This window comes from Leptonychotes weddellii, chromosome 15 (genome assembly GCF_054177405.1).
Source record: "Leptonychotes weddellii isolate Sample4059 chromosome 15, ASM5417740v2, whole genome shotgun sequence".
Classification (NCBI taxonomy): Eukaryota; Metazoa; Chordata; class Mammalia; order Carnivora; family Phocidae; genus Leptonychotes; species Leptonychotes weddellii.
Genome location: NC_138383.1, coordinates 1149717 through 1171429, shown reverse-complemented (window position 1 = coordinate 1171429; position 21713 = coordinate 1149717). Strand labels below are relative to the sequence as shown.

The 21713-nt window shown below is 55.8% G+C and overlaps 3 protein-coding genes and 1 non-coding gene across 5 annotated transcripts in view; 1 reads left to right on the top strand and 3 right to left on the bottom strand.

The window, feature by feature from the left end:
• NPLOC4 (NPL4 homolog, ubiquitin recognition factor) overlaps positions 1-5717 on the bottom strand; it is a 55768-nt gene extending 50051 nt beyond the window's left edge. For both annotated transcript variants that reach the window (XM_081804249.1, XM_081804250.1), the window contains exons 1-2: positions 5547-5717; positions 1926-2006 (exon numbers count right to left, since the gene is read on the bottom strand). In XM_081804249.1, the coding sequence (XP_081660375.1) occupies positions 1926-2006; positions 5547-5561 (96 nt within the window). In that variant the 5' untranslated portion in view covers positions 5562-5717. The remainder of the gene's footprint in view (positions 1-1925; positions 2007-5546) is intronic.
• LOC115944231 (U6 spliceosomal RNA) lies at positions 3484-3590 on the bottom strand. The gene has a single exon (XR_004078797.2). It is a non-coding gene; the product is annotated as a U6 spliceosomal RNA (small nuclear RNA).
• On the top strand, positions 5560-16727 carry TSPAN10 (tetraspanin 10). The gene is made up of 4 exons (XM_081805944.1): positions 5560-5806; positions 10626-10732; positions 12827-13419; positions 15501-16727. The coding sequence occupies exons 1-4, from the start codon at positions 5560-5562 to the stop codon at positions 15871-15873; spliced, it is 1320 nt and encodes a 439-aa protein (XP_081662070.1). The 3' UTR covers positions 15874-16727.
• Positions 16728-17193: 466 nt separating this feature from the next.
• On the bottom strand, positions 17194-18965 carry PDE6G (phosphodiesterase 6G). Its single transcript, XM_031038959.2, has 3 exons — positions 18620-18965; positions 18208-18248; positions 17194-17773 (listed from the first exon to the last, which is right to left on the bottom strand). Exons 1-3 carry the CDS (start codon positions 18763-18765, stop codon positions 17697-17699), a joined length of 264 nt encoding a protein of 87 aa, XP_030894819.1. The 5' UTR covers positions 18766-18965; the 3' UTR covers positions 17194-17696.
• Between the last annotated feature and the right edge of the window lie 2748 nt (positions 18966-21713).

Below are 21713 nucleotides of genomic sequence, written 5' to 3'. Positions count from 1 at the left end.
TGATCCTGGAGTCCCAGGATCGAGTCCCGCATCGGGCTCCCTGCTCGGCGGGGAGTCTGCTTCTCCCTCTGACCCTCCTCCCTCTCATGCTCTCTGTCTCTCATTCTCTCTCTCTCAAATAAATAAATAAAATCTTTAAAAAAAAAAAAAAAAAGGAAAAGAAATTTCCCTACCACAAAGCCTCAGAGAAAAAAAAGAACTGCATGCAGTCCTCTGATGCCTGATGTTTATCCACACAATTATCTAAGCAATAGACAATGCGTTGATGCTTCGTCTCGGTCTCAGATGACCTCTCATAAATTCCAGCATGCACCACACCCTAGCACCATCTCTAGGAGCAAGCGGGCCACAGTCAGCGGCTACTCAAAGAGCAAAGAGTAGGAAATTACAAATTTCTTAGACTCAGAGACCCTCCACTCTGGTGCCTATTGCATCTAATTCTTTTTTCTCTTATTCTTATAAATACGCCCCACAAGCAGTGCTATGGCAATCATGATAGCAACTACCTTTTAGGAACCAGATTTCCCAAGTAAGTGTCGTGGCTTAGATTGCAACCCAGTGATCCTTGGCAAGTATCTTTACTTCCTAGGCCTTCAGTTTCCACCTTTGTGAAAATAAAAAGACTGGACTCCACGACACCTAGGATTCCCTCTGGCTCTGAAAGTCCATAACCCCAAAGCTTGTATGTGCTTATGAAAATGAGAAACAAAAACAGAAAATGAGAAACACTTATTATTACAAATGTAACACCTGTTTGCAACAGATTCAAATAACACAGACTATAAAAAGTAATGGTTGGCAAACCTTTTCTGGAAAGGGCCACACAGTAAATATTTTTGGCTTTGCAAGCCATACCGTCTCTGTCACAACTACTCAGCTCTGTTGTTGGAGCGCAAAAGCAGCCAGACAATAACTAGACCAGTGAGTGTGGCTACGTCCCAACAAAACTTTATTTACAAAAATAGGGGCACCTGGGTGGCAGAGTCGGTTAAGTGACCAACTCTTGGTTTCGGCTCAGGTCATGATCTCAGGGTCATGAGACTGAACCCCACACTGGAATCTACACTTAGCTCAGAGGCTGCTGGAGATTCTCTCTCCTTCTCCCTCTGCCCCTCCCCTCCCCCCATGACTAAGTAAATAAATAAAATCTTTAAAAAAAAAAAAAAGTCAGGGAAATGCAATCTGTGTGCCAGGGGGAATAGGAGGTCATCCCACAAGCCATAGTTTACTGATCTCTGCTATGAAGTATAAAGCCTAAGCCACTCCTTACTACAGGGCTCTCCTCCCAGGGTTACCCTTTTTAAGTCTGGCTGCGCTCTTTTACATTGCATTCTGTAAATTCACAACAGATCTGTGTATGTGGCTCTCATTTTCTTTATTTTTATTTATTTGAGAGAGAGAGAGAGGGAGAACACGCACGCACAGGCAAGAGAGGAAAAAGGAGAGAAGTAAAGTCCGTGCTAAGCATGGAGCCTGAGGTGGGGCTCGATCCCAGGACCCTGAGATCATGACCTGAGCTGAGACCAGGAGTCAGACACTTAATCAACTAAGCCACCCAGGCGCCCCCTGTGGCTCTAATTTTCTAAGAACAAAGTGGGATTACTCTATACATATTTTTAACATTTCTCTTTTGATGGACAATTCAAGTCCTTCACTCTCTAATTTTTCCAATTTTTCATTCTCCTAAGTACTAGTCTCATGAACTACTCTTACACACAACTCTTTTTGGCCACCACAGCTGTAAGCCATGGTCAACTGTGACGCAATCTGACCCTGGATCAATCCAGTCATGAGAGAGAAGAGCAATGCAAGAGACTGTAAACTAGGGAGTGGGCAGAATCAAGGACTGAGGAGGAGAGGGAAGGTACATATGGGAAGGGAGTAACAGGAGAGGATGAAGATGCAAATACCCAAGCCACCACTACCTTTTTCAAAAACGCTGCAGCTGTTTCTCTCTTTGTGGCTGTGATCCGCTTCACCCCATCTGGGGACTGGACACGAATTATCTGTCACAAATGAAACAAGGTGGTTACTGCACAGACTAGTAAGTTCCTGATCTCTAACTGAGACTAACATCTGTAGTCTTTCAGCATCTGGGTCACCGAAACTTAGAGCCAAACCTCACCCTTCCCCGTGCAACACCCAAGTATTTCTAAAAGATGAAGAAGAGGTATGAGATTCACCAACCTATGCAAAGATATCTTGAGAGTCCCTCTCAACTCTGGTCATTTCACTCAGAAAAATTTTTAACCATTATTTACAAGGAATATATGTGAAACACTTAGCTATCTCGGGGCGCCTGGGTGACTCAGATGGTTAAGCGTCTGCCTTCGGGTCGAGTCAGGATCCCAGGGTCCTGGGATTGAGCCCCGTGTCAGGCTCCCTGCTAAGCAGGGAGCCTGTTTCCCCCTCTCCCTCCACTGCTCCCCATGCTTGTGTGCTCACTCTCTGTCAAATAAATAAAATCTTAAAAAAAAAAAACAAAAAACACTTAGTTTTCAGATTTACAAAAACAACAATAACACAACAGAAAAAAAAAAAAAAACCTCCATGAATCATGAATGACTGGGTTCTCTGAAAAAGATCTCACTTTGAGGGCACCTGGCTGGCTCAGTTGGTGAAGCATCCCACTCTGGTTTTGAGTTCAAGTCCCACGTTGGGTGTAGAGATTACTTAAAAAATAAATTAAAAATTTAAAACGCAATTGATTAAAAAATAAGAATAAAAATAAAAAATAAAGATCTCTTTGTTCTAGAATCTATAGGCAAAAATTAGAATGATCTAAAAGAATCATAGGATATTTTCTAATTTGTTATTTCCCTTTAATAGAAAGACTAAAAGAAAAGAAATAAAGGTGTTTGACATCATGGTAAACATAGCAGGGTTTTAAAAAAATACTTTTATGGCAAGCCTGAAATGGTTGGCAGGCCTGGAACACTGCACAAAGAGCATCATCTTCTAGGACTTGATTTTTATACAGATCAAAGTCCCTCTGAAGGTGAATTACTATGCCTGGCCAACTGAACAAGTTCCTGCTTTCGTCAGGGAGCATGAAAAGGCATGCCCTGCCACAAACAAGGCAGACGATGCTCCAACGACTTGAGGGGTAGGAAGAAAGGCAGGAATACACCACCAAGTACTCATGATGGTTTCTCTTTTCAGCAATTACTGCACTGTGCACTGTACTGAAAACACTTTAAAAAAAAAACAAAACAAAACCGGGGCGCCTGGGTGGCTCAGTTGTTAAGCGTCTGCCTTCGGCTCAGGTCATGATCCCAGGGTCCTGGGATCGAGCCCCACATCGGGCTCCACGCTCCGCGGGAAGCCTGCTTCTCCCTCTCCCACTCCCCCTGGTTGTGTTCCTGCTCTCACTCTCTCTGTCAAATAAATAAATACAATCTTTAAAAAAAAAAAAAAAAACCCTTTACACATGAAAAGTGTCACAAGCCATTGTTTTTTGTGTTTTGTTTGTTTGTTTGTTTGTTTGTTTTGGAACACTTCACGAATTTGCGTGTCATCCTTGAGCAGGGGCCATGCTAATCGTCTCTGTATCGTTCCAATTTTAGTATACGTGCTGCCGAAGCGAGCACAAACCATTGTTTTTTAAAAACTATTTTCACTGGGGTGCCTGGGTGGCTCAGTCAGTGAGACCTGCAACTCTTAATTTTGGGTTGTGGGTTCAAGCCCCATGTTGAATGTAGAGATTACATAAAAATAAAACCTTAAAAAAAACCCACAGAGTTTTAATTGAAAAAAAAAAAAAGATTTCACTGATACACGATAAAATGCCACAATGGCTTTTGATCTACTGTCCACTTTTATCAAACAAGATTAATCTAGATTTTCCTAAAATAGTTTATGACTTTCTCATTTTCTACTTTCACTTGACTGAAAAGGCTTTGCCCTGATACTGTTCTCAATTCTTAAGACTGTTTTGAATAATTGTTATGAAATCCCAATTGTTAAGGCAGAAAATATCTTCTTTTTGCTTAACTACATCTGTTTAACTTTCCCGCTCATTAGTGAAGAGTACAAATACAAATTCTTCTGACTTTTACCCTTCACTCTGGATTCAAAACCTAGAAAAATGTCTTCATAATACGCAGCATGGGCACCAGCCAATTCCATTCGTTTCTGAAATCTGTCTCCCACACTGGGGCACGTTAAGAGCTTGGTTTCTCTGCAGGAGCTTTTGTGACCGTTCCTTTGTTCACTTGGGAACAAGAGCATGACACTCCTTGAGGAGCTAAAGGTCCGGCTTCCGTGTTTCCGGAGGGTTCTAAAACTTAAGAAGTTATCGTCTTTGATCATCTACAACAGGGCATGGCAGTCCAGGTTTGTCGACTGAGCCCAGTATTTAAGTCCAACAGAAAAACCTAGTTGGTAGTGAGGGAAGTTCTCGCTTCGAATCTGACACAGGCTACAAAGTAAAATACTCCAGAAGAGACAGACCTGGCAACACACACACACACAGCCTCCTGGTAACTTCGGCTTCACCATTTTTAAGAAAACGAGCCCAGAATACTTCTTGGGAGAGTCGAAGAATTGGCAAGACAAAAATCAGTTACACCAGACGGAATTCGAGGACAGCCAACGCCATCAGTAAGCACCGAGCCTTGTACACACGCTAGCAGAAAAGCAGCCTTTTCTGGAACAACTCGTTTGTCCATGGCTGCTTGAATTAAAAGTATTACAGTAAAGAGAAAATCTGAAAGTAGGTTCCTTTGAACTCAGATCCGTATCCTTTCCTAGAAGTCAACGACGACGAGGAAATCCTGTTTTGAAAGAGCCGCTATCTTTCGTTTCTCTTGGGCCATTTGTTGCCTCTGCTCATCCCCTGGCTCCTTCCCTAGACCCAAGGCCCTCAGAACGGACCGCCGAGGCCGTTCCGCACGCCCGGCAGAACTGCAGCCGCCGGCCGCGGAGGAAAGCGTGAATGTGACTCGCCGCCCGATACTGCTTTGCCTTCCGCCAGAAACCCCAAGTACCCCTTAACGTTAACCGGAATTCTGCTGATTCTTCCCAGCCACGCTTACTTCTGAGAGGAAACTTGCCGCAAGCAAACGCGGGACTGTTTTGGGTCGGGGGCTTATTTCTCTCATTTTCACTGACTTCCCTTACTTTGGGGGGCACAGGCCAACTCCTAATTTCGGGTCACGCGGGAGGTCGACCTTTGGAACCGCCCTTCTCGATCAGGCAGCTGTCACACCGTCCTCGCCACCAAGCCCCAGAAGACGTCAGCGGCCGGATTTCCCCTCCTCACGGCCCCCGGCGTCCACCAGGCCCCTCCGGACCCAGCGCTCTCCCCGCGGGGACTCGAGCCCAGGCTGGGGCGCGCCCCGGCTCCCCGCACCCGGCCCGGCCCCCGGCCCGGCCCCCCGCACCCGGCCCGGCGGACCCGCGGAGCCGGCGGTCGCGGAGCGGCCGGACGGGAGGCCGCGCGCCCGCCGGGCCGGGAGGCGGGAGGCGGGCCGCCGCCCCACAGGCCGCGCCGGTAAATCTGCTGCCTCATCCCGGCGCCCCGCTCCCGCTCCCGCCCCACTCACGATGCTCTCGGCCATGGCGGCCGCTCCCGTCTCCGGGCTGGAACCCCGGGCCGCCGCCGCCGCCGCCTGCCGCCCCGCGGGCCTCGAAGCCCCGGCCCCGGCCTCAGCCCCGGCCCCGGCCTCCCGCCGCCGCCGCCACCGCCGCTCCAGCTTCGCCGCCGGCCGCCACCGCCGCGCGACGTCCGGCGCCTCGCCCAACGCGCTCCGCCGGCCGCGCAGCCCCGAAACCGAGTTCCGGCCCTCCAACGGCCCGCGCATGCGCAGGCGGGGAGGCCCCGAGCCCGCGGGAGGGGGGGCGCGCGGGGTCCTGAGCCGCGCGCCGCAGGCGGAAAGGAGGCCCCAGGGAGGAAGACATCGTGACCCGCGCTCCTTTCCGAAAGTTCAGGCAACGCAGGGAGGTCCGGGAAGAAACAAAAGCAAGCGTCCGAGTCTCGCCCAGAAATCCTCATTGCTGGGTTGTAATTGGGGGAAATTGCATATGCCCTAGGTCCTGCGGGTCACATGCAGAGAGAGGCATCATATCAGGACGGTGACATCACACCGTCATGATATGGAAAAGGAAAGAAGGCATTTCCACGAATCTAACACAAGAGAAACAACTGAATTTAAACTGCATTTCAGGGGCGCCTGGGTGGCTCAGTCGTTGAGCGTCTGCCTTCGGCTCAGGTCGTGGTCCCAGGGTCCTGGGATCGAGCCCCGCATCGGGCTCCCTGCTTGGCGGGGAGTCTGCTTCTCGCTCTCCCACTCCCCCCTGCTTGTGTTCCCTCTCTGTGTCTCTGTCAAATAAATGAATAAAATCTTTAAAAAAAAAAACATAACTGCATTTCAGGGGCGCCTGGGTGGCTCAGTCGTTGAGCGTCTGCCTTCGGCTCAAGTCATGATCTCAGGTCCTGGGATCCATCCCCGCATCCGGCTCCTGCTCCGCGGGAAGCCTGCTTCTCCCTCTCCCACTCCCCCTGCTTGTGTTCCCTCTCTCGCTGTGTCTCTCTCTGTCAAATAAATAAATAAAATCTTTAGTTTAAAAAAAAATGAATAAATAAACTGCATTTCAGGGCAGCGTCCCTTGCCACAGAGATGGGATATCCTGAGACCTGTCCCCAGGGCCGGCTTCCTGGGCCGCGGACCGGGCAGGAAGGGCCTCGTGCTGGGGTCCAGGGCTTAGCTGTCAGCCTCTTGTAATTCTTCATGGTTTTCAACGGGGAGCGCCCCCCCACCCCCGCCCCGTTTTCATGTTGCACCAGGCCCTGCAAATTCTGGAGCAGACCTTTCCCGGGACTTTGGGGAAAAGTTACAAAGACGTCCAGGATGCCAGAATCTATGTTTTTTTTTTAACCCCATGGCTCAACTCCAGGGTGTATTTATGTATCTCCTGTGCTGAAAAAGTCGCCCTCGTTTCCTCCCCATCCCCACTCCTTAAGTTCCCTGGGTTTGTATCACTGTTAACAGTATCAGTGTTGACAACACAATCTGTTCTATCATCTCGGTTTCGGCCTCTAGTTCAGCTTGTCTATTCATCCCATCCGCAAGGATCTATTACTCTGCGAGTCGCATGGCTAATGCTGGGAAGACAGCAGAGGGGGGGGAGATCCCCACCCTGATGGAATCTACCAGCGGGAGGCAGCTTGTAAACACAACAAATATGTTAAATATGCCATGTGCTGTAGCCAACAACCATAGCAGAGGAGGGGGTGGAGGGTGAGAGGCTATTTTACATAAGACCATCAAGAAAGACCTCTCTGAGGAGATGAGGTGTGAGCAGGTCCCAGATAAAGTATCTGAGGGAAGAGTGAAATAGGATGTGGGGAAAGCATGTGCAAAGGTCCTGGGGCCTGGGACGTGCTGGTGCTCCAGGAACAACAAAGCTGATGTGGCTGGAGCATCACGAGTGAGGGCAGAGGAGGGCTGGGTTGGGAAGAACCATGTGAGACGTGGAAAGGCCTTTAGATTCTATTCTGAGTGTGTTATGTTAGAAAGCCTTTGGAGGGATGAGAGCAAAGAAGGCATGCTTTCCGTTGTGTTTCAGGAGGATTCTCTGGAAGCCGAATGCACAGGAGACAGCATGGAGAGGCAGAAAGAGGAGCAGGGAGACGGGGGAAGAGGCCATAGCCCAGAGGACATAGGCTGCGCGGCACGAGATCCAAGACAAGGAGGGAGAGCAGGCAGGATTGCCTGAAAGACCAGGGTACCGGGCTGCATTTTGCCAACACACATCCTTCCGCTCTTATTCTTTCCTCTTCTTTACAGAATGGCCTCTGATCTTTTCGCTTCTCTTCTATCCAAACATATTCATTCTACAGAAGGGCAAGACTCCGGCTTCTCCACCAGGTCCCCGGGGGCGCTCACGGGCAAGCACTGCGTGATAACAGGTGTGTTATCTGCTGTTTGCTGCTTACCTTTTTAACCTCCTCCACGGTACTGGGAAGATACTATGTTGACTTTTTTTAAAAAGTTATATGAGTAATTGTATCACTTTGCTAGGCCTGTCTTAAAATTCCACAGACGGGATAACTTCAATTTATTTTCTCCTGGTTCCAGAGGCTGGAAGCCGGAGATCAAGGAGACAGCCAGTCGGGTTCTCCGGAGGCCACTCTCCTTGGGTGGCAGACCGCTGTATCTTTCCTCTGTGCTCAGGCATCCCTGGTGTCTCTGTGTGTCCTAGTTTCCTCTTCATATGAGGACACTGGCCTCATTTTAAGTTGATGCCTCCTTAAGGGCCGTCTCTCCAGATCATCTTCTGAGGTTCTGGGGGTGGGAACCTCAACATAGGGATTTGGGGGAAACGCAACTCAGTCCCTCCCCGTGCTGGTAACTATAATTTCATTCAGCGTCGCCCAGTATCAGGACAGGAGTGAGACACTGCTGGAGAGGTGATTGTCGTCACCCCGAGAGCCTGGCCTTGGAGCTGGATGCAGTAACCGAGGGGGTCTGGGTTTGTCACTTCGAGGAAGAGATGAGTGAAGGCTTGGCTGCACGGGATCAAATCTGCAGCTTTCGTCTTTGCCCTGAACTGCGGCCTGCCACACCGCAGCCTGAGCCCTCCCTTCACAGCGGGAGTCGGGTCATGATGCTCCTTCACCCCACGCCCTCTCCCTCGGAGGGGACCCCACCTGAGAAAACCCACCTGGCTCATTCCCCTCCCTTCCCCACGTTTCTCCCCTTCCTCTTTTTGTTTTTGTTTGTTTGTTTGTTTTATTCATTTATTTGACAGAGAGAGAGATAGTGAGGGCAGGAACACAAGCAGGGGGAGTGGGAGAGGGAGAAGCAGACTCCTTGCTGAGCAGGGAGCCCGAGACGTGGGGCTCGATCCCAGGACCCTGAGACCATGACCTGAGCCAAAGGCAGACGCTTAACGACTGAGCCACCCAGGCGCCCCCTCTTTTTGTTTTTTTAATTAAGATGAAGTTCACACAGCATGCAGTCAACCATTATTCAGTGAACAATTCAGTGGCATTTAGTGCTTTCACGATGTGATATAACCACCTCCTGTATCTACTTCCCAAACATTTCCATCACCCCCAGAAGGACACCCCACACCCATTCAGCAGCAGCTCCCCATTCCCCTCCCCCAGCCCCCAGCAACCACCAGGCTTACCTGTTCTGAGTATTTCATGTCAACGGAATGATATGTATGTGCACTTTAGTGTCTGGCTTCTTTCGCTGAGCGTAACGTTTTCCAGGTCCACCCGCTTTGTAGCAGGGGTCAGAGCTCATTTTTATGGCTGAGTAATATTCCATTGGGTGCATAGAGCACATTTTGATTATCCATTCTTTGCTGATTGATATCTGGGTTGTTTCCACCTTTTGGCAATTGTAGGTAATGCTACCGTGGATATGTGTGTATATGTATTTGTTTGAGTCCCTGTTTTCAGTTCTTTGGGTATATACCTAGGAGCCAGACACCTTACAGTGAGGCCCTCCCCGATCACCTTACATATGGCAACAGCCCCCTGACTCTTCACCCTCCTGTCCTGGCTTCAGACCTCTGACGACCGTGTAAAATCACATATATTCACCTATTTTCCCCCTCGCTTTATGACTTCCTCTTCACCAGAGGTAAGGTCCTGCTGACTAGGCGTTGACAGGTTTTTCCCCTGCTGTATCGCCAGGACTCAGGACACTCCCGGGCTTCGATCAGTGATCCATTGTCCCATTTATCTATTGTATAATTGTATATCTATTGTAAATCTGTTGTCACAATGATGCTGTGAAATGAACTCTTTCAAAACTTAGTGGCTTCACACAACAGCCATTTACCAGCCTCCCGATCCTGCAGGTCGGGAATCGAGACTGGGCTCAGTTGGGTGGTTGTCATGCGGGAAGCTGGGGTGGGGGGCATGAAACAAGAACACAAATAACTACAAAACGAAGAGAAGAGTGTCCCAGAAGAAGAGGGGAGGCCTCCGCTTGCGGGGCAGGATGTGGCCTGGAGCTGGACACGGAGATTTGAGGGGACGGCAAAGGCCAAGGGCACGTGAGAGCTGGGCTGCCTGGGGCCAGCAAGCAGTCCATGTGGCTGGATTGTGAGGTGGCGGGTAAAGTGAGGAAGAGAGGCTGGGGCTCGAATGTCAAACAAAAGAAGCCAAGGAACAGCAGGGGAGAGGAAGGTGAAGACAGGCTGGGCACGTGGCCTCGCCCAGGGGTCCCCCACAGCCTCCAGAGGTCCCTGCAAGCCGGAGACCGACATTCATGTCATAACTTCACAAAGGCATGGGGGAGGTGTGGAGAGCTATGTGCCCGTGTTCTCACAGCGCTGGTAGTGGGGGGGATCCGCTCTGAGCCCGCCTTCCCACCGTGACGCAAGCAATGCAAGCAGAGGAGAGAGGACAGGGCAGGGCAGGGGCAGGGAGCCTTGAGCGCCCCTGTGCGCGGGGCAGCTGCGTGGCCCGGGTCCTTCCAAGCACTAGGGCACAACGCGGGCTGTGACAGAGTCCGCCCCTGCGAAGAGAAGCTCGGGAGGAGGAAGGAGCCCACGTCCCTCAAAACCAGGAAGGACCTGATCTGGCCAGTGGATACTGTGTCATTCTTACAGTGAATAACTTGGGGGATGACCTGGCATTTAACTGCTGGTGGGTCTCCCAGGATTGTTTCTGCGAGCCAGTTCTCACGGGTCTGATGTCCTGGGTGACCTGAAGGAGCAGCCGCTGGCCCGCCAGGCCGAGGCCCGCACGGACGGGGGCCCTTTAGCGGTGGGCATGGCGTGACAGCCCCGCCCGCATCACGCCTGCCCAGAGCTCCAGAGAATACAGAGAGCGAGGCTGAAAATCTGCACTCGAGAAGGATGGTCTGCATCTCAAAAGCAGAGACTGTCTTAAGCCCTGCAACGTGACGCCTCACATGATCTGGTCATGACTGGGGCGTCCTGGTTGTGCTCGCAGCTCACCAGGCCCTGGGCTGCAGAGCTCACAGGACGGCTGAGGGCAGGCAGCTCCAGCTCCAGGGGCCCAGCTAGAGACGCCAGGCAGGGGACCAGCACACCTGTCCTGGGGCAGAATGGAGGAGGGGGAAAGGAGCCCCCTGCTGTCCCAGGTAAGCCAGTGCCCGGTGCCCTCTGCCCCCCGTTTGGGACCGTCTCCACCCCCGAAAGCCCTCGGGAGGACCTCAGGCCGGTTCTCACCCACCCTGGCCCCAGTCCCCACCCTGAGCCTTTCTGTGTGCTGGGGCTAGCCAGTAGGTGGACACCAACGAGGAGCTAAGATTGCGGTGGGGGTTTCACTAATCAGGTGCTTTATCCTCACCCAGCGCTTTGCCCCAACTCGGGAATGTTTCCTATCCTTGCCCTTGTGTTTGATGTGGTGTGCGGTGCATCCACACTCTGAGAAAAGCACACACCCAGGGGACATGCTCACGGGGGCCTTCAGCACCTCCTTCATGTCCTGCCCATCCGCCTCCACCTGCGACCTCTCGGCCTTCTTGCCGCCCCTATTTGCCCCTTCCCCACAGCTGCCTGTGGTTCTGGAAGCAAGACAACAAGTTCTGGCTCCCGACATCCCTCCCGGCTGGCCGCGAAGCTGCAGGATAACTTCCTGGCCCACGCCCACGGCCTCCGGCAGCCCCAGGCCCCCCCAGCCTGGCATCCAGCAGCCTGTCCTTTTGCTCCCACTGACTCTTGGGGTCTGGGGGGCTGATAAATACTCCTTTCATCTCCTCCAAGTTCACAGTGAATGAGGTTTCAATGCAGGGTCAGATGTGGGGAGTGGAGGGCAGCTTCTTCCTGGGAAACTGGTTTGGAAGGGAGGCCCTGTCTAGGTGTGGGGCCACAGCTTCCGAATTCTCCTCCCAGATTTCAAGGGCAGGCTGTCCCTCTCCTCCCTGCAGGGAGAGAACAGAAGTTTCTCCCACACCTGCCTGCAGGTGGAGAGCGTTGGGGGTGGGGGGCAAGCAGATCTGAAATGGAGATTGTTGGTTAAGGGACGAAGTGGGACGGAGTCAGCAGCTTCTCCAAACCTCACGATCATTGAGCCACTCCGCTGTGGGAGAACTGGGGGCGGGAGATGGGTCAGCACTTCTTTACTTTCCACACTTGGTGTGACCAGTGCCCCAGAGCGTGGCTGAGCATCACTGGAGGGCAAGGCAGGGCTCCTGCCTCCCACAGAGCCCTGGTCTCCTCCCTGCTCTGGGAGCCTGGCTGGCCCAGCACCGTGTCTGCGCTCAGAGAGTCGGGCGGACTGCAAGGGAGGGCCTCCTCCTGGCACCCGGTGCCCTGTGGAGGAAGGAGGAACGATGGTCAACTGTGACGCAATCTGACCCTGAGAGAGATGGCTGCGCAGGTCCTGGGACACTGGGGCTGGTCTGAGAGGGGGAAGCAGCAAGGGCAGTCCCCGGGGCCAGCCCTTCTGCTTGGAGGGCCTGCACCTCCTGGGCTGGGTGGGTAAGCCCCTCTCTGGACTGCATGTCCAGCCCAACCCACATAGATGCTGCTCAGGCCACCTGCCACATGCCTCTGCTAAGGGACCACATCCTCCATCCCACAGAGGGGATCAAGGACAGGCGTGTGTTCGTGCCACGCCAGTCTCCCAGTATTGCCTCGCTTACTCTCCACCATGAACTGGCAGGGTGCAGCTGTCCCTCCGTTCTGCAGGAGACAGGCCCTTCCTGTCCCCCTGCTGCCTGGCCGGGTGACAAGCCTGGAGGTCGCCATGGTCCTCCCCAGCCATCTCCAGTCCCCGAGTGTCCTCTATCCACTGTCTAGTCTCTTCCCCTGGCCACGAGGAGGTGACCTCCCTGTTGATTATCACGTCCTGCTGGTGAGGTCTCCCTGTGTGTTCCTCATTCCTCCACAGGGCACCGGGTGCCAGGAGGAGCCCCTCCCCAGGAGCAGCCCACTCACTTCAAGCCGCCCAGGGCCGGCACCCGGAGAGGACCAGGTCTGGAGGACAGGCCTTGGGGGAGACCCGGCCTCCTCTCTCCCCTTGGGAAGCAGCTGCCTGAAGTACCTGACCTTCCTGTTCAACTTCCTCTTCTCTCTGCTTGGTCTGCTGGCCCTGGCCGTTGGGCTCTGGGGCTTGGCTGTCAAAGGGTCTCTGGGGAGTAGCCGGGGGGCGGCCCTGCCCGAAGACCCCTTGCTGGGACTGACACTGGGGGGGCTGGTGGTCAGTGCAGTGAGCCTGGCGGGCTGCCTGGGTGCCCTCTGCGAGAATGCTTGCCTGCTGCACTGCTTCTCTGGGGGTCTCATCGCCTTCCTGGCGCTGGAAGCTGTGGTGGGTGCCTTGCTGGTGGCCTTCTGGGGCCCGCTGCAGGATGGCCTGGAGCCCACCCTGCGTGTGGCCATCACCCACTATCAGGATGACCCGGACCTGCGCTTCCTCATTGACCAGGTCCAGCTGGGGCTGCAGTGCTGTGGGGTGTCTTCCTACCAGGACTGGACGTGGAACCTGTGAGTCCTGGAGCCCATGGGGAAGGGGGGCGTCCCCAGAGGCCAGCAGACTGGACTGCACGTGCACTCACATGGATGTACTCACTCACACACATGCTCACTTGTACACACACACGAGTGTGTGCACACATGCCCGTGCACACACGTGGGCCCCCAAGTGTTTCTGCTCCCTCCAACCAGGACCAGGTGGACAGGGATCTTAGTGGAGAAGCTGAGCCAGCAGACTTAGAAAGTCAGTTTGGCGAGTGTTTTTGGTAAGGTCATCATACAAGACGTCTCAATGTCAAATGCACTTGTTAAGTGGGGACATCGTTCCGGACTCCACAGTTCTCCCTCCACAGCGTGTGCATGTGTGCGTGTCTGTGTGTGCACGTATGTGTGTGTACATGCTTGTCCATATATGTGTGTCTGGTGCGTGCGTGTGTGCCTGTCTGTGTATGCACGTATGCATGTGTGCATGCTTGTTCGTGTCTGTGTGTCTGCATGTGTCTGTGTGCATGTGTGTCTATGTGTCTGTGTGTGCATGCATGTGCGTGTGCATGGTGGTGTGTGTGTGTGTCTGTGTCTGCGCGTGTGCATGCATGTGTGTGTGTGGTGGTGTGTGTGTGTCTGTGTCTGCTCGTGTGCATGTCTCTGTGTCTGTGTGTGCATGCATGTGCGTGTGCGTGGTGGTGTGTGTGTGTCTGTGTCTGCGCGTGTGCATGTGTCTGTGTCTGTGTGTGCATGTGTGTGCGTGGTGGTGTGTGTGTGTCTGTGTCTGCGCGTGTGCATGTGTCTGTGTCTGTGTGTGCATGTGTGTGCGTGGTGGTGTGTGTGTGTCTGTGTCTGTGTGTGCATGTGTGTGCGTGGTGGTGTGTGTGTGTCTGTGTCTGCACGTGTGCATGTCTGTGTCTGTGTGTGCATGCGTGTGCGTGGTGGTGTGTGTGTCTGTGTCTGCGCGTGTGCATGTCTCTGTGTCTGTGTGTGCATGCATGTGCGTGTGCACGGTGGTGTGTGTGTGTCTCTGTGTCTGCACGTGTGCATGTCTGTGTCTGTGTGTGCTTGCATGTGCGTGTGCATGGTGGTGTGTGTGTGTCTCTCTCTGTGTCTGCGCATGTGCATGTCTGTGTCTGTGTGCACATGCATGTGCGTGTGCATGGTGGTGTGTGTGTCTGTCTCTGTGCCTGCGTGTGTGCATGTCTGTGTCTGTGTGTGCATGCATGTGCGTGTGCATGCTTGTCTGTGTGTGCGCGTGTGTCTGTGTGTGTGTATGAGTGGGTGTGTGTAAGCGTTGTCTATTTAGGAACACTGGGCAGTGTATCTTTTACATTTTGCTGGAGGACAACTGACCACGAGAGAGGGAGTCATACAGAGACTTGAAAACCAGCCACTTGTGTCCAGCAGTCACTGAAACGTGACAAGGGTTCTAGAAGCATCCACATGGGTGTTCTCCTTCATGGGCTGTGTGTGACTTCGGATTGGTGGCAGCCCCCTGTGGTGTCACGTGGTCACCCATCCTACTGGCTTTTGAGTCCTTGCCTTAGTGAGGCCCACTCTTCTGGGGGATGAGAGCATGCCTGGGAGGGAGGGCAGGTGCAGGACCGTGGACCCCAGTCAAAGGCCAGGGACGCTTGGAGGAGGCTGCCTGGAGCTGGGGGCCGTGAGGAGAGCCCCGTGGCTGCCGAGTGCTGCCCCTCAGCCTCCCGCACCGACCCGCTGACGGGCACGGCGACCTCTCCCAGGCTTCAGCGCATCTTCTCCCCTCCGGTTCTGCCTGCTCAGACCAACTCAGCAGCCCCTATCGGGCAAGGCTGTCTGATTCCCACCCCTCATCACATGCTTGTCTCCTCTTCAACCGTCTCACCAAATATGTCCCTTCCTGCCAAGAGGCTTTGACATCTGCCTGCGTGTGCAGAGGCTACCGGGTGCCGGGATGAATCACAGGAAGCTGTTATTGTGTGTGCACAAGTGCGTGTGCGCATGTGCATGCGTGTCTGTGGGGCGTGGACGTTTGAAGGGCCGGTAAGAGACACCTGACTCAGCGCCGGGCCCCGAACAGCGGGCCCTGCCCTCCGGACCGATGCCCAGATGTACTCTTACAGGTACTTTAACTGCAGCTCCCCTGGGGTCCAGGCCTGCCGCCTTCCTGCCTCCTGCTGCATCAACCCCAGGGAAGATGGCGCGGCTGTCAACCGCCCGTGTGGCTTCAGAGCTCTGGGCCTGGATGAGGATGCTGCTCAGAGACGGGTGCATCTGCAGGGCTGTGGCCCTCCACTCCGAGGGTGGCTGCGCAGGAATGTCCGGGCGGTGGGTGCCTGCACAATCGCAGTTGTGGTCGTGCAGGGGGTGGAGCTCCTGTTGGCCGCCCAGCTGGTGAGGGCCCTGGCTGTCCGTCGGGTGGGGGGTGGAGAGCCCCAGAACCGCGGGGACGGAAAGGTCCCCTGCCAAACTGGCCCAGGGCTGACAGCCCCGTAGGACACCCAGGGAAGGTGTCGGAGGAACCACGCTGGGTCTCAGGCACCCGGGCCTCCTCCACCTGCTGTACCTCCCACTCCACAGGGGCCCGTTTCCCTGAGGGCAGGCCATGCCCACCTCCTTCTCGGTTCTGTCAGGCCCCGCAAGGATGAGTCCCTGTACCACCACCTGATTTCACTCTCTTTTGGAGACATTTGTTCTCGACCACGGAGCCCTTGCAAACACCGCGGGGCCTGTGTAAGCCACGCCTCCCACGGGGGATGCCAGGCAAAGCTACCTGGCCGGTGGGGAGAGTACAGGGCTCTGAGGACTGGATGAAATCCTGCCGGCAAGCCCCCAACTCCAACTGCCACCCCTGACTGTCACCTCCAACCACCTCTGATGCCTGCTCCCAACCCCCATTCTGACCCCACCTCTGAGGCCCACCCCGGTGGCCCCACTCCCTTACCACCGCCTGGCCCCTTCCCATCCGTTGTGGTGGCCGAGGGCGAGGCCCAGGCAGGAATAAGTTTTACTGAGCTGTATCATTCAACAGTAAATGGCACCTGTCTCAAGTGGGCAGCGTGAGGAACTCGTCCCTCCGTAAACCCGTGCGGACCCACGCCAGGTCAGGAGCAGCCGCGGCAGGCTGCTTCGCCTCCTCCCTGGGGGCACCCCGACTGGCCCTCGTCACCTTCGGTTACGTGGCTTTTTCTGGCTTTCACATGAATGGGACCCCAGAGGGCCCTTCCCAAGAGGCACCATCTGGTCCCTGCTGTGTGAACAGGCCCCGCAGACGCACCTGGTCCACGTGGACACACACTTGGCGGGCTCCCGGATGGCGGCTGCCGCTAGGGAGTTTCACCAGGCCTGTGTGCCCGATCCCCCCAGGTGTGGCGTCAGGCATGGAACCCTGGGTCACCGGGCGGGTGCCTGGCCAGAGGTAGTGGACAGCTAAGGACAGGCTGGCTGGGCCACTTAGCGAACTCCCTGATCTCTCTGCACCTGTTTCCTCACCTGTGAGGCAGGGTTGAGGGCTCCCTCCTCCTCACATGAGCTGTTGCGGGGCCTCATCCGCCTCCTTGGGGAGGCCTGCTCGGGGGGCCGGGCATGCACGCCACTGCCCCCCAGCCTAGCCGGCCTTGCTGCATGGACCCCCGGCCACCACAGGCCCAGACGCAGCGTTTAGTGGGTTTCCTTCCCTCTCAGCCTGGCCAGGCCCGTGCTGCGCCCACCAGCCTGCACCTTCAACCTTCATCCCTACGCTCCTGCTGGAGACCCACGCCGTCGGGCCCTGCCCCCACCCACAACACAACCCACTCCAGCTGAGCGCGCGGGGGCGTGCGGAGTTTATTTTGAAACAGGGACAGCAAGCGTGGGCCATGTTGGAAAGGACGTTTCCTGCCGATGGTGGGTTTGGAGGGGTGTTGGTTGGATGCCACCAGGACTCCCCCAGCCCCCCACTCCAACCCAAGGGCAGCAGCTGGGAAGGGCCAGTGAGGGGAGCTTGGTCTCACCACCACACAGCAGGACGGGAGTGGGCTGGGAGGGACATTCCTGGGAGACCCTGCCCTGGCTTTCCAGCCCTAAGACAAGGTCTGTGGGCCAGTGTTTCTGGAAGCTAAGCAGGGCCTGACTGGCCCCAGGGTGTCCTACAGGGAGCTGGTGGGCTTCTGGTAACTGGCATCTGGGGGCCTGAGGTTGCCACCCTGCAAGGGTCTCCAGACACAAACTGGGCAACCTGGACACCCTCAGGGGGGCCGGCCTCCTCACAGGAATCCTGAGCAGGGGCGGCAGCGGGCAGCAGGGGGTACGGCCCTGAGGCTCTGGGTCAGGCTCTGGAGCTAGATGATGCCATACTGGGCCAGTTCGTGCAGCTCCAGGTGGTTGAAGGCCTCCCATGGGCAGATGACTGTGATGTCTGCAGGAGAAGGAACAGTGGCACCAGGAGGCTCATGGCCCCAGGGGCCACCATCCCCTCCATGCCCTGTTGTCTACACCCCAAGTGGTGAGAGCAGAAGTCCTGGGTGGGGAGCCCTTCCCCCAGGGCACGCCAGCTTGAGGGTGTCGAGTGGAAGAGGATGGATGCAGCACGCCAGGGAGGAGAGAGGGGGACATCAAGGCGTCCTTGTTGCTTTCCAGCCCCCCGCAAGTACCCGGTGAACCCACTGAATGGGAGCAGCCCCACCTCCGTGAGGCCTAAACCTTGATGTTGGGGCAGAGAAGGAAGGACAGGCTTGAGGCAGTGCTGTAGATAAGCTTTGGCTGGGGAAAGTGGAGTAAGGATGGGGCCCCAGGCGCACGGACAGGCGGGAGAGTGGGGGGGACCTGGGAAGACCCTGGCAGCCATCATACCTGTTCCCAGGCCTTCCATTCCAGGGATGTCGTCCCCAAACCTGCAGGACAGAGTGGTCAGGGCCAGTGGCCGGGAAGAGGGGAGTGGGGGGTGCGTGGGGGCATACGTGCCCTTGAGTGCCAGCCCCTGGGTCTGCCAGCGCGCCCTGGCTGTGAGTGTGCAGGGACATATGCCGGCGGGTGGGCTGTGGCTGAGTCCCTGAGCGGCAGTGAGCGTGGTCTCCAGATCATTTGGCAGTAACAGGTAGAGGGTGACAGGAGCCCCCGAGCCCTCCTGCCCCCCATGCTGAGGAATGGGGGCCCTTGGGAATGACCCCAGCCAGGGAAGGGTGGCCGAGCCCCCTGCTCTACAGTGCCCTCCCCCCCCACTTCTTGTGTAGCCTGCGGCTGGCCCTCCACCAGCTCTGCTTACCCTTGGACGCCTTTCTTGGGGGGCTTGCTCTTGAACTGCCTGGTTTGCCGCTGTTTAAATTTGGGGGGCCCTTTTCTGGGAGTGACGGGCCCCCCCGTCACCCTGGTGGCTGACCGGATCTCGGCCTTGGGTGGCTCCAGGTTCATGGCCAGGATGGCAGAGAGCCCACGGCGACCTCTGGCTTCTAGACTCCCTCACGCCGTGGGCTGGACGCACACCAGGCTGGGGGGCTCCTGGTCAGCCCCTTGCTTCCGCCCCCCTTGCAGGTCTCAACCCAGCGGAAGAGAGGAAGTCCTGAAACAGGAAACCCAGGAGGCCCTGAGCGTGACCCCGATGGCAGCCCCCCGCCATCTCCACGTGGGCCTGCACCTGGGGTCAGGCAGGGGGAATGAGAGTACCAGTGCCCCCCTGGTGCACCCCCCTCAGCTGTCTCCCCTTCTGCGTGCCCCACCCCAATCACCGGGGTAGGGACACTCAGCCTCGTTCCTGGTGGCATGCCAGGCGTCTGGCAGTGCCAATGAAGGGTGACAGAGAAGTGGAGGGCAGGGTGCCTGGCAGGGAGGGGCCTGTCTCAGGAGAAGTGCCGAGCTGAGCTGTGCAACCAGCCCCCTGCAGTTTCTTCCCTCTACTGGTAAATCCCCTGGCCACTCACTGTGCTTGGAGACTGCCCTGGGCACATAGTGTCACCTGCTGGTGTCTCTGAACCCACTGCACAGGGTGACCTCCCCTCTGCCTCTCCCTGGATGCCCTAAGCCCCATTGACCCTGCTCAAGGGCAACTCGGCTTCCCCTAAGCCTATTAGCACCAGAGGGCGACTCTAATCCCTCAGGGCTGCCGTGAGCCTAGAAGGTTCTGGGGCTAAGCACAGGACACAGACAGGAGCCCCTGGCACTAGATGCCCCAGGCCCCACCTCATGGGCCCCCTTTGCTGCTCCAGTCTTGTGGGCTACAGTGCCTGACTCCAGCCTTGGGCTACCACCAGCTGCTGGCTAGAGCATCAGGGCTGAGACCGGCTGGCGGGCAAGGCAGGCTGGGTGGTGGGGGTGGGCACCCAGTACCAGATGCACCCCACCATGGACCTTTCCTCCCTAACATTCATCCTCCGTGCCAGAACCCGCACCAGCCAAGGAGGATGTACACGGGGTCCAAGGTGACCTGCACCGGTGGTCCCAGCAGCTCAGACCCCATCATGCCCACCCCTCACAGCCTAGATGGCGTAGGCCCAGCCAGACCCCTTCCCCAGTCCCAGGCCATGGGCCCGGTGCACACAGCCCTAACCCAGACGGAACTCCCCCTGTCAGATGCTGGCCTCGTGGAAACCACGGTCCAAGCTCTCCCAGCTGGCCCAGCCGCAGTCCAGTCTCTGGCTGATGACCACTCAAGTTAGCTGAGAGTGTACAGCCTTGGGGACTGCCTGCAACCACCCTTTAATATGGGGGAGCTGAAAGTGACCGGCTGGAGAGCCGCTCTGACTAGGACGGTGGACAGACTCCTGCAGATCCAGCCGTCAGTGTGGCGGTGAAAAGCCCAACAACTCCCCACCCTCCTTGCAGATATTCAGCTCCCTTGGGTAAACGGCTGTCAAGAAAGGCGACTGGGGAAGGTCAGTACTCACCAAGCACTGGGCAGGTCTCAGGGGGCCATGGGTGTGAGTGGCCAGACCTCCCTCAGCAGGGGGCCGGCTGGGCATTTATCCTGCTCTTGGGTAAGCCAATTAGGATCGTCCTCTGACACGACACTAATGAGATTGTCAGGGCCACTCAGGAGGGTGGCGGGAGGCACCACCACTGAGGGTCAGGGAGATGAGGGAAGGGGCTCAGGGGCAGGCAAGGGCCTGGGGATGGGGTCGGGACGGAGATGGGATGTGCCGACACAAACCGCTGGACGGGCAAGACTCACTCCTGAAGCTGCTCCTCTTGGAAGCCAAGAAGAAACTGCACTGGCTGCCGTCCTGGGTCTCCCCATTCTCAGTTCTCTGATCTCTAAAGAATCTGCCTTCGTGGCCCCCAAAGTCCTGTGTAGTCTGGTCACTATCTACCTCTTTGACCTTACCTTTTATCCCTCCGCCTCACTCTCCATGCTCCCAGCCCCTTCCACCCCAGGACCTTTGCACCTGCTGCTCCGTCTGTTGGTGTACTGTGCACCTCTCCTCGTTCCCTCAGCTCCCGTTCCCTCAGCTCCCTCTTCCTGGGACGTCAGAGCTCTGCCCCAGGACCATTTCCTCAGGGGCGACCCCTCAGGCTAGACCAGGAGACGTATCTCATAGGACCGCACGGCAGCTGATACAGTTGTACATTGGGTAACACTCGTGGTAACCTCTGTCTTCCACGTTAGAGTGAGTGTGGCAGGTGTTCCTACCGGACCCCAGTGCCAGACACGTCACAGGTGGTCACCCGGCGCCTGAGAGACGAACGAATGAGCAGACAAGACCCGCACCTGCGCGAGTCTCGGTGCGCCTGGTGCTGGGCTGCACGGGCATCCTCGACCGCCGCGTGCTACGTGGGGGAGGAGTCCGCCTCACTGCAAGGAGCCAGGCCAGCGGCTGCCCCTGGGGACAGGATGTCGCCATGACTCTTGCATTCCCCAGTAGGGCTGACTTAGTAGGATCCTTCGGATGTACGCATGTACGTGTACCCAGGTCCATACAGGAAACCCTTATAAATCTGAATTTTGGGGAAAAATACAGAAAACCTCTACATCTCTGAGATAAGCCACCCCTTCACAGAGCCTCAGAGCCTGCCAAGCTTTGCTGTGCTGCTGTCCCTGGAGGAAAGCTTTCTCTTTCTGGGACGTTTTTGAATCTGTATGAGGACACGTTAAATGAGATGCTCTCTGAGATACAGCCTAATAGATTTGTGTCACCATAAACCCTGTTTCTGGAGGGCACGCAGCTGTCCAGAAAGACAGCCTGAACCATGGGTGTCTAACTAGGCACCGTGCTTTGCTTCCATTCTCTTGCCCACACATTTCTATGTGATACACCAGCTTTCTGTTAAAGGCCCCTACCTGGGAAGGCCTGTTTATCAGCTCAAACCCCTCATGAATTTATGCTAATCTTAGTTTTTTCTTTAAATGAGGAGAGAGAAAACACGCA

Coding starts and splice junctions, on each gene's coding strand:
- TSPAN10 (XM_081805944.1), top strand. CDS start 5,560: ATGGCGGCCGCTCCCGTCTCCGGGCTGGAACCCCGGGCCGCCGCCGCC. Junction 5,807..10,625: donor CTCCAACGGCCCGCGCATGC/GCAGGCGGGGAG, acceptor TGGGTCTCCCAG/GATTGTTTCTGCGAGCCAGT. Junction 13,420..15,500: donor CAGGACTGGACGTGGAACCT/GTGAGTCCTGGA, acceptor GTACTCTTACAG/GTACTTTAACTGCAGCTCCC.
- PDE6G (XM_031038959.2), bottom strand. CDS start 18,765: ATGAACCTGGAGCCACCCAAGGCCGAGATCCGGTCAGCCACCAGGGTG. Junction 18,249..18,619: donor CCCAAGAAAGGCGTCCAAGG/GTAAGCAGAGCT, acceptor TCTGTCCTGCAG/GTTTGGGGACGACATCCCTG. Junction 17,774..18,207: donor AATGGAAGGCCTGGGAACAG/GTATGATGGCTG, acceptor CTTCTCCTGCAG/ACATCACAGTCATCTGCCCA.